At 32.9% G+C, this 12,041-nt stretch overlaps 1 protein-coding gene across 3 annotated transcripts in view; it reads right to left on the bottom strand.

Annotated features, from left to right (window-relative positions):
* RYR3 (ryanodine receptor 3) overlaps positions 1–12,041 on the bottom strand; it is a 194,165-nt gene that overhangs the window by 126,848 nt on the left and 55,276 nt on the right. For all 3 annotated transcript variants that reach the window (XM_077784077.1, XM_077784078.1, XM_077784079.1), the window contains exons 8-10: positions 10,028–10,121; positions 6,189–6,263; positions 5,153–5,309 (exon numbers count right to left, since the gene is read on the bottom strand). In XM_077784077.1, coding sequence (XP_077640203.1) covers positions 5,153–5,309; positions 6,189–6,263; positions 10,028–10,121 — 326 coding nt within the window. The remainder of the gene's footprint in view (positions 1–5,152; positions 5,310–6,188; positions 6,264–10,027; positions 10,122–12,041) is intronic.

Raw genomic sequence — 12,041 nt, 5'->3', positions numbered from 1 at the left:
CAAATTTATTTCTTAATCCCACTATTCTTCATTTACAATTGGGGGATTTTAAGGCCTCAGCACTTTTAAAGTAGCTGTCCTTTAGAAAATGAATTCAGGAATAAGAACAGTAATAGACAGTTATGGATACATGTGATTGTGCTGGTTTTATATGTGCAGCAATGTTTTTTAATTTCATTTCAGTTTATATAATGTACAATATCTGAGGAGTAAACAGGAGTTGTATTACATCTATGCTAATCTGTGTTCATTTCTATGTAATTTAACTGTCACATTTCAACAATAATTTCAGTTGAAACAGGTAACATTATAATGCCAAGATGAAGGTGAATGAAATTACTTGGAGCTACCATTTCAATGTCAGGACTATGGGGAAAACATGTCATATCATATTTGTGTGGACTCCACTGTCACTACAGAAAAAGATGAACTATTTCAATACACATTTGCAGTGAGGACATTAAGTGAAAAATACAATAAAACAGAGCAAATTCACTGTGAGCAATTTATTTTTTGTCTTCACATTGTAACCTGAGGATTAAAACTTTTTTCTTCAAATATTGTGTCTGCATCAATAATCAAGCATCAATGAACATTTCAGATAAAAAATCATAGTGTGGTAAGAAGCAATCCTAATTAAGTTATTTTTGAAAAAAAAAATGAGAGATACTGATCCCTCTTGATAACACTAAACATAGTGAACAAAACCCAATTTTTTAATTTCAGAAGTAAATTTTTAGAATTATTTCAGGTGCCCGAAGGCTGCTTTCATTTTGAAAAATACAGCATAAATTCCTCTTCATCATGTTTTGCTCTTTGCACTCTGTCCAGCTTCTCTAGGATTTCAGCCAAGTAATTTGATCATAGTGTGCAAAGACACGGTGTATTTTACAACAGCTGAAAACTCCAGTCAGATAAAGATTACTGAGGGAGAAGGGGAAAAACCTTCTCTTATCTAGATATTTGTACATATCTTAACAGTAAAATATCCAAACCCTTTGGCTTTTAAAGTCCTCTCTTCACAGCCTGATCTCAGTTTAACTCCCTCAGGCCATTAATTAAATCAAAGAAAATAAAAAATCGCATCATGGCCCTAGAACTTTGCAGAGGATAAAAATAACCACAACAACAACAAAAAATAACCCAAACCAAACAAACAAAAAAAGATGGAATCAACAAAGCAATTTGAGGGCAAAGCTGTCAAAGATTATATTTTCAAAATATGTTTAATACACTAGAGGAAGGGCAAGAATTAGAAAGTGAGAAAGAATCACAGATTCCTACGTGATAAAGGAATATGAGGAATGGCAATGTGAACAGAACAAATAAACTCAACTTTCTTTAAAAAGACTTTACAATAATAAAAACAAAGTAGGAGAAACATTTTTGCCAACTTAGAGGCTTGTTTAGACAGTCATAAGAATTGCAAAACAACCTGTCTGCTGAACTCTTACTAAATCTAACTTTCAAGAGCTAATTAAAATTTTATCTTTTGATACTGCACACTGCTTTTGCATTAAAAGTACTGCCATAAACACTCCAACAAAATAAAAAGAAAATGTCTACAAATATAAGAGCTTTATACTGGTATTACTGTACTCTGTATACTTTGCTTTATACATTTGTACATTCCAGTAGACAAGAAAAAAAAATTACTTTCATTTCACCTTCTATTTTCTCTTCCCATAAAAAAATAAGTAGAAAAAATAGTTTAATACTGCATTTGAAATGCAGTGTTTACTGGGAAAATATAATTACAAAATATTAACTCAAAAATAAGTATTTGAACTTTTAGAGACAAATGCAGGTAAAGGCTTTTGCAATACCTATGAACTTATCACAAAACCAAATTAAACTTTATGATTACTACCATACTATTACGACATGCTTATGCCATGCTGAGTTCCTAAGACAGCTACATATTGGCAGTAATATTAAAATGATATAAAATCCTTCTGCATGAGTCATCTGTGACTTTTTAATGTGTGAGAATGTTACTTACCAAGATTATACCAATAACTTCTTCACTGTCAATTGTACATAACACCACAAAAAAAAAAAAAAAAAAGAAATCTAAAATATTAATTCTGGGCTACACAAATTAAAATAAACAATTATTTTTAAATATGCTCTTCTTTCCACTGTGGTTAATCTCAAGGAAATTTGTAAGTAGACCGAGGATTCTCCTCAGCACTGTATACTGAGCCAAGAACTGTGCTGGAATGAGAACATCCCATTTCAAAACAGGATTCCATCTGGTGTAGAGAAAATGCTGTCTCTGTTGTCACAAGGCATTACAGATCTGTTGCCTTAAAATATAGAGATTGACATTTTAAAACTTGGTCAAAAGTAAGCTCTATATTAAAGATAATAAAAGATATAATTTGGAGGGGAAGGTGGTCCATCAGTTTCTGATGCTTGTAAGATTAGTTTGCAGCAATTAGGAAGCAAAACAGGCATGTATTAAATATGTTATTTTCATTGAAATTAGCACCATAATGTTCTTTAGCATATACCTTAACTTTTCTAAAAGTTTCCTTATGTTCTTATTTAGTAAAAACATGTTAAGGAAAATTCTAATTTGAATTTTGTAATTTAAAAATTAGTGTTTAAATTTCCAGTGCTATTCATCAAAAGGAAAAAAAAAAAAAACAGTGAAAGAAAATACACTATGAATGCAATCATAGGTTTTGACATGCAAGGAACACACAAGATTGCTGAGAATGTAACGGTATTGAGGATGAAGGTGCTTTTTCAACAAGAGAGTCTCTATAACAACTGCTGGAAAATAAGACTCTATTTAAGTCATGTGTTACAGACTCCTGGGTAGCCTTGAGGATCTGTATATCCATATAGCTCTGCTTTCTGGCAAAGATAGTATCTTTTTTCTATAAAATCCTTGTACTGGCTATCAAACTGTAAAAAATACCATAATGAAGAAATGTTTAATTTCCTTTTGGATACTCAGCAGCAATGCTTATTGTAAGCAACCTGGTCTGAATTTGTGTTGACCCTACCTGGAGCAAAAGGCTGGACTAGATGGCTGCCCAGAGTCCTTCTCAATCAGAATTATTGTATTAGTCTAAGGGACAGGTATCCAGCACCCTATTTTTAGGAATCTGTACACAGCTGGAACAAAGACATTAGACAGATGCCTTTAAACTTCCCTGAATTAATGCCATATTAAGGTACATGCAAATGAAAAGGTTTCTTCATTGAGAAAACAAATCAATAAAATATTTACATGTACATATATGCAGAAATTAAGATAAAACCACCTGCATATATATCTAGCCTACCTATTACATCTATGGTCCTTTTTCCCCTTAATCTGTGTGCAAGTAGCACTTTGCTTTAAGAGCCCTTTTTCCCTAACAGTCCAAGTTAATCTTTGGGGTTTAGTCCCTTCCCAAACATCACCTTCCTCTCTTTAGGAAAAGTTACCTTTGCTTGTTCCTATCACCTTTGGAAACAGTAATGCCTCCACCCATGGGCCAGTGCAGCTCTTATGTGCCCAGACAATAAATAACAATTCTTATTCTTGGCACCAAATTCATACCCTATCATGAGGTAAAAAAATTCTTTTCTGCATAGGACAGCACAAATGGGACAAGTTGATGAGACACTGAGCTAGGATTTAATATAAAAATGTACATTATCAACCATATTTTGTATAAACACTGTAGGCATGAATGACTCCTGCATAATCAATTACTACTGTACTTCAGCTTAGTCATTTTGGGCACTGCAAAAAATTTCACTAGTGTGCCTTTGAAGCACACCTCAAGAAAAAGAGGAAGAAAATAGGGCATGTTTAGTCAATGTAACAGAAATAATTTTATGAATGTGCATACATAACCACTAAATTTACATGCTCAAAATTGATACATTTATATGCATAGATTAAAATATTGGGAAACAGCAGGACAGTTCGTGTCCAGTTAGGCAGTGAGCACATCAAAGGAATTTTAACTCAATGTTTAACCAGTAACTGTGACACTCCTGCAATTCTCACCATTCTTACCAATGACTTTCCAAAAATGGCAAAAAATTACATCTGTAATAAATGCTCCAGCACAACATTGGATGTACAATCTATAGTGCACAGCCTTTACACTGAATAAAAAATTAAAAACTATATTGTAAGTAAATCTAAGCAATCTAAGAAAATTTCCTGATAGTTTTTCAATTATTTTGATTGGTTCAAATAAAAATTCATGAAATATCATATGCAGTCACACTAATAAGTACCGTTATTTTAAACATGCTAAAAAGAAGTATTTGATTTATTATACTAACAAAAGTCTAGCATTTGTCAAGACTGTTACTGTTAGATTTTATCTAGCATACAACTAATTTTAAAGATTCTTTCTCACTTTGGGATTTATTTTTTCTTAATGATCATATAGCATTCAGAATTATGTGGAAAATTTAGCGCTTTTTTAGTTAATAGAAAACTCCACTGTAACAGCTATGGGAACTATTTATAAGTAAAATCATGAAAAAACATAAAAACTTTTAATCATCTTTGATTATAAAACCTTTCACATCCTGGGGAAAAAAAAGTTATTAATTTTGCCTACCTCCATAATCATTCTTCATTGTCTCTCCCTTGTAATGTTTTTTCCCAGCTGGAAACAATGAAAAAGCTAATAACATGCAATTAGCAGCTCACTAAAGAGCATAATTTGAAAACATATGGTTTAAAAATCACTGCTATATTTGCCTTACATTTAGGAAAAATTTTATTGAGCTCAGTTCTTATCAGCATACTGCATAAAGAATAGCAACTGAACTGAATTAAATTGAATTCAATGACAGATAGAGCTGGAACGTGTAACACTCTAATGAGATTCTGTCCAGCTAAAATAAGTCTATAATTATTAAAGTATTCATATTAAACCACTGTATCTTGCACTGTATTTGGTTTTAATCTACTTTTTTAAAACTGGTTACAGTTTAGTTTATTCTAAAGTTTATCAATCACATTTATTTTTTCTCCATGAAACCTTCATGCATTTAAAATTAAACAACCTGTATCAAGAATAACAATCCCTAGCATTAACTTCAATTTAGAAATTACAAGTAATTTATACAGATTTAGTGTTTGAGTCCTCCACATTCAGAACAAATTTGCATTGTTTATATTTACCTTAGTTGCTCTAAAACAAAAGGCTGTAGATGTTGTGTCTGATTTTTCTCTGTCTAATATTACTACTCCTTCATCTTCATTCAGAGCCAAGTACTTTCCTGTCGTAATATGTCGAAGACGAAAAGGCTGCCCCCATCTGATGTTACTTCCACTCCAGCTAAACATAAGAGACATCAAAAGATAGTTTAAGCAAGTAAAGCACTATTTTTTTCTTTAGGTTTTAAAGGATGTTCAGAAAATAGAATATGCTATATATATATATATTCCATTTTTTGTTCTGATAACAATACTTGTTTTAAATTAGATGCAAAACTGTTAATTCAGTTGCAAAGGGAACCCTGGAAAAGAGTATGGCTTCCATCTTCTTGTTTCTACACCCTCTCTCCATCTATCAGGGTGTTACATATGGTGTCCATGAAAAAATCCTACATGTGTAAATTAACTACTGTATTTTAGTTGACTGACTAAACAAACAAATTAAACCTAAGTGGAGACTCAACATTTCACAGAATTATCCTACATCTGTGTTAGTTAAGAAGGTATTTCACTTACAATCACAAAGACACCAAGGGTAAAATAAACATACAGTTCAGATAGCCATCAAAGGCCATACATACTCTTAAGAGATATATTGAAATTTCACTTGTAGGGAAATGACAAATAATCACATAGTAAGGAGACAATCTTTAAAAAAAAAACAAAAATCCAAGAAATACAGAAGGGATAGGTATTATTGCTCTTATATCCACTCGTGCTTATGCTCCAAGTAAAACTAGAAATGTATTTTACTTTTGGAAAGAAGCAATCATTTAAGTATACGTATCTCATAGACAGTGCTGCTTTTGTTACGGGAGACAGAAATAATCTATTCTATCACAGTACATTGCTTTTTATTATTGACAAAGAGCCTAACACATAGCATAAAGTGTGGCAAATATATATTCTGTATTAAAGGTCTGTAATAATAAAATTTCTATTAATATAACAAAAGTTACTAACCAAAAAAACTTTTTAAAAACTTTTAAAATATCAGTACCTTATTCGAAGGGGTTCTACTCTCCACAATGACCTTGCTCGAATGCCGGCTCCTCCAGTTTCATAAAATACTTTCCTACAGAAAAGATTCAGAAGACCATCTTCTGTTTATTTGTGCATTTACAGCATTTATAACTTACTTCTCTGGAAACTGTACATGACTCGCTACATTTCTCCCAGTAAACAAATGTCATTGAATGGACAGAAGATTCCTACTCCTCAGTGAAACTATGATAAACAAACCAAATGTCCCAGGTATATTAGATTATTTCCATTAAGGTAGTTGCTCTCAGGAGCTGATAAAATGCCTAGCCTTGAAAGTGGCAAGGAAACTTTTCCTGTCATTTAATCAGCCATAAAAATATGTAATTTCTACAGTTCCAAATATATTAATCTAATAATCTAATCTAATCTAATAATTTAATATTTAAAAAAACATTACCAATGGTTTTAAATACATGCCATATTTTAAAATAAAGATGTAAAATAAAGATTTTCAGATTAAAGCAACAAGAACATGACATTAGGGACTTCAGTCCAAAAATTATTTCTGATTCTTATGAAAGAGACAAAAATTTTGGTGACAACAGAAATTGTGTATTATAATCCTCACAAAACAGATAATGCATTCAGAGAAATAAAAAACAGGAAGGGAAAGGATTAAACTTTTATTATAATTTCATTTTCTTGAACTGTTGGCTGAGGGTTAGTAGTGTGTTCTAGTGCAGCAAATATTCTACTCAATAATCAAATACAAACAAAGAAACTATGGTGGATTCCTGTTCACAGGAAGTTTTTAATGTTTTACTAAACATTCATGTCTTTTCATCTAATCACCAGAATTTGTATATACTTCCTCATTTCAAATGAGTGTAGGAAATATAATGGATAATAGGAAAGGTCTGAATGCCAAAAGAGGAAATCTTTCTTACATGTTATTCCTCTGAGAAGGACTAATCTACCCTAGCACACACAGAAGCTGGACCTTCTATTGTACTTAAGTATCTGAAAAAACGTGCAGCAAGGAAATTTAAAATCTGCCTTCCTGCTCTGGCAAACTTGACTGAATACAGCAAATGCATGAAGATGTCACAATCTAGCTATTATATAGCTGAATTAAAGAAGCAGTTTGAAAAGCAATTTTTAACTGGCTTTTCAAATTTAAAATTATTTTCCTATTTTTGACAGCTAGCAGCAAAAATTTAAGAAGCTGTTTAGTATTGTTCTTATGTAACTATGGACCTGAAAATCAAATTTTAAAAGAAAAGTTTTCTTTCTTCTATCTAATTAAAGGTGTATTTCTACACCTTTTCTTCTATGTAGAGCGCTTAAGGGTCTCTTTCCTAAGCAACACCAATAAAATCCTGGAAGAATCATGAAGTATGGCTACCCATTTGCACCCAGCAGCTTTATAATATGATGGACTTGTATTTACACTCCTTTATTTAGGATTCACATTTAAGGGCACACACGTGATGTCAAATATTTCAAAATGCTAGTTCACCAGAAGAGTAAGAATAAATATTCTTCATAGTAAAGGCAGTAATATTCCCTACACATTTTATCTTGCATGAAAATGTATTGGTAGTCTAGAATAAAAATAAACCTAAAAATCCCTAGCTTTAAACTCATCTTCATTTCCAGACTCTATGAATTTGATCTTTCAAGGTCATTCCCAACCTGGGCAGTTACATGAGTCTCTGAATAAACTGAATGCACAATAAATATCTGGAGCTCTCCATTTTCATTCTATGTCTCCGGTCCCGCTGACCTTACTGATTTTACTTTTGGCAGACTCTAAATCCTAGCTGAGCTCAAAACTAAGTATTCATTTCCACTCTCTCTAACCTCCTTCATGTCTCCTTGGCCCAACTCAACCATTCTATCTCTAAAGGACTATCAAAGGTGTAGTTCAGTATCATAAATACAGTTCAGTTCACCTGATATAGTCTCTTTTCACTTCTTATACTTTTAATTTCTATACTTTTTAAAAATACAGCTCTTTTTCGAGATGCTGGACTAGAATTAGTGGCCTGCTCTTTCAGTAACAAAGCTGCATGTAAAAAAGAATTGCTGTTTTTTCACAACAGCATCCACATAACCTTTTTTTTTCCCATCTAATTGATTCCACGTATCCTTTTTTTTTTTTTTTTTTGCCAAGATAGCCTTTTTGATGTTCAATATGTTCACCCCAAGCATTTCCATTTGGTCTGTAAAATAAGACCTTAAGATTCTTGTCAGAGAATAGTCTCTTTGCAAAGTGTTAAAGAGCATTGTTTACAGAAATGTTCAAAAAACAACATTTTTGTTTTATGAAAAGAGAAATCGTCACTCTTGTCTAACAACTTATTTAACATTCCTAATGAAATGCATAGCACTGATTAAATAAAGAAACAGAAACAAACGCAAATAAAGAGATGGAAACCATTTTCTACATCTCTCTCTGCCATTCTTATTACTATTTGGGGTTTTTTTATATTTTTTCTTTGTTTTGATAATGTAAACATGACTCCTACAACTACGACACAGCAAAAACTTGGCCTTATGTCTGTTACTCAGCTCATAAATCAAAAGACCAGATAACTTCAAGTCATCTGTCACTATCACACATTTGAAAATGTTCAATATAGCAGTCACATGTTTTCCAATTTTAGGATTATAAATATATGGATTTAACTCAGACAAATATACATTTTAATTTTACCCTTTTATTTACTTAGCATAAAAAACGTGGAAGGAAATCTTAAGGCAGTAACAACACACATCAATGTTACATAAAGAATCACATCATACTGGGGACTAGGACTTTAAAATTAGTTTTAATATTAGCCATATCTGACTTCTACATAAGTAAGAGAAGTATCAAAGAGCAGTATTTCTGAACACAATGAAACAGCTCAGCATCTATTTTAACCTTTTTTAAATGGACGCTTTATAAAATAAGTCTGAAGGCAACACAACACATTTGCCGCTATTTTTATATCTGGTGTGTACATTTTCATACACAGTTAAAACATTTTTTCTTTTTCTTTACACATATGAAGAAAACAGCAACAAAAACTCACAAAGTTATTTTTTCTCATTTTCAGTTTGGGTTCTCTTTAGGACTTGGAGACATTTTTACTCTTCAGAAATGTAAACATGGCAAATTTAGAGCTGACAAGTTTACCTGACATAACTGAATGTTTTATTACCATAAGCATAACTTATTTGCCACGATAGGTAGAAAGGTCTTATTTGTTGAAGATGATTTTAAAGCTAGCAGGTTCATGTAGCACAATTATTAACTCACGTTGCTTCTGATTAACAAAAAATTTTAAAAATACAGAAAAATTCAAATAACAAATCAACATAATAGATGACAACTGTAGATAAAAAATTTATACAAAAGTAGGTTAGCTAGTATGATGTAATTTGTTAATATGTTAATCAATCTTAATATGTTAATCAATTTTGAGAATGCTTAAAATTTTTTTAAATGTAAAAAATATAAAATATGAAAGTCATTGCAGAGGCCAAACTTACAGAGATTTTTAATGAATTTTTTTTTCACATTATCATCTTCCTGCTAACACCTTCTTACCTCTACTTGTAGTAGTATGAGCTAGAGACAAGAAACATAACAGGACAAAATCTCAGTGAAAATCAACTACTTAAATTTCAACAATGAAAGAAATCATAACCGATTTTCAGCTTAGTAGGTCTCAATTTCAAATACAATGCCACTGCCTAATTAAAGACTGCTGTAAAGAATGTTAAATCTACCTAACCTCAAATTCAACTGACAACCTGTTTCCTTTCTGAAAGAAGGTAATATTTAAAAAATGCACCATCACTTACTTGTGCTGTGAATCATTCTGGTCTGTAGATGGAATTGTCAAGCACTCATCATGGCCATGGAAAAAACGTACTACATGCCCACCAAGAAGATATCCTGAAAAAGAAGGTCATTTACAAGCTAAAACTTTGACTATGAAAATAACACCCTCATGAAAGTTTAAAAAATTCAAGACCCAGACAAGATCTATTTTCCAAATTTTCACTCATAACTGAATCTAAATAAGAAAAAAAATTAATGCGTTAACATACTATTTTAGTACCTTTTTTAAAAAAACTATTTCTCCTGAAAATGAAGAAAAAACAAAAGCAAACTTTTGACATTTAAAACTCAAATTAGGATTCTGAGACAGAAAAGGAAATTGAAAAACTTCTTTAAAACAACAAAAACAATTATGGCTTTGCAAATTTAATCTTTAGGTAAAAGCCAAATCAAATAGCTAATGCCATAATTTCCTCACCCTTAATACAGTTTAAATTATCTCAATACAAAGCAGTTTCATGATTTCAACATTTTTTTCTGAAATGTATAATTTGTGTCAAAATCAAAGGTCCACAGCAGCAGCAGGAGACCGAGGACATAAAAACACTTTGCAGATCTGAAGATTAAGTTTAATGGAAGTCAACTTTCCAATCCATTTAACACAAAGAGTACAGGTCAAAACCAGGAACTCTGCCTCACATTAAAAAAGATAAGACAAAGAAGGTGGAGGAGAATGACTCATCAAATCCTAGTCCAAACCATTCTGGCCTTGTAAGTGAAGTTGCTGCCTTTTAAAAGAACACATATTATGGAGTAAGGGTAGAAGGAAGCTTTCATACTGTCCAGCTGATTCAACATAAATTTGTAAATGAGGAAAACTGTAACCAATAATTACCATCTTGCCAATTAATATAAAAGTCAAAGCAAAGAAATAATGGGGGGCAAATGTACTTTTCTGTTACTTATGTTTTCTTGATGGTTTTACAAGTATCACAAAAACAGCATTGTCCAATTCCTAATCCAGTTGCAGACTCAGGAAATCCCACTCTCTCTCTTCATTCCACTGGAGCTAGACTGCTCTGTCTTTTGACATGTGACCATCTCACATAAACCATTCTGAAAATGTATATAAAACCAAAGTCTAAGCAGTTGAGGAAAAAAATTATTGACACAAAGAAAAATCTACTGTGATGATTTGTTGTTTATAATTGTTATTTGTTAATCAGTTTATAATGTTTATTCCGTGTACCCACTTCTGTTCCCCTAATGGCTTAGCCCTAAATTGTTTACTCCAAGATTTTCCCAAGTGCCTGTCAATCCCCATGTCAGTCTCCCCTGCACCTCCCTTGCCTCCTTATATGTCCCTGTCAATCCCCAGTGCACTACCCCCTACCCCTGTCTGTCAAGTTGAACACACTGTTGGTTCTAGAATGTTCCCTGTCTGTTGCCCCTTCCCCAGCACGTCATGGACTGTTCAGCCTGCTCCCGCCCCTGTGCTGCCTTCATTGGATTGTCCCAGTTGTGTTCTCCTCCCCTAATGCTATCCCATTGGAAGAGAGTTGTTTCCACCCCTCATCCCCTCCCCTCTTTAAAACCCGCTGCAACCCTCAGTTCTGCGCCTGCTTGTTCCTCAACCCTCTTTGGTAAAGAGACCACACTGTGGCTGCTACCAGGCAGTCACAATCTACTTCTCTTCTTACTCCACCCTAACATTTTTTTTTAAATTTACAGTATTTTGTATTATGCAAGTAATTTGGTGCCACTCACTATGAGTTCCAGATACAGCAAAAAGGCTACTAAGATGATTAAGAAACTGATGTATGTCACACGTGAGAGACAAGACTCTGGAGGGATCTTATCCGTGTAAAGACTACGGGATCAAAGTAAAGACTATGGGATCAAAGTCCCTTCTGTTGTGCCCAGTGATGGAACTAGTGGCAATGGGCCCACACTGAGACATGGCAGGGTCTGTTTGAACATCAGGAAACACCTTTGGGCATTGGGAATGTGCCTGAGCACTGGCACGTTTTGCCC

This window comes from Lonchura striata, chromosome 6 (genome assembly GCF_046129695.1).
Source record: "Lonchura striata isolate bLonStr1 chromosome 6, bLonStr1.mat, whole genome shotgun sequence".
NCBI lineage: Eukaryota > Metazoa > Chordata > Aves > Passeriformes > Estrildidae > Lonchura > Lonchura striata.
The sequence above is the reverse complement of the archived record's forward strand: the minus strand, read 5'-3'. Positions and strand labels throughout refer to the sequence as shown.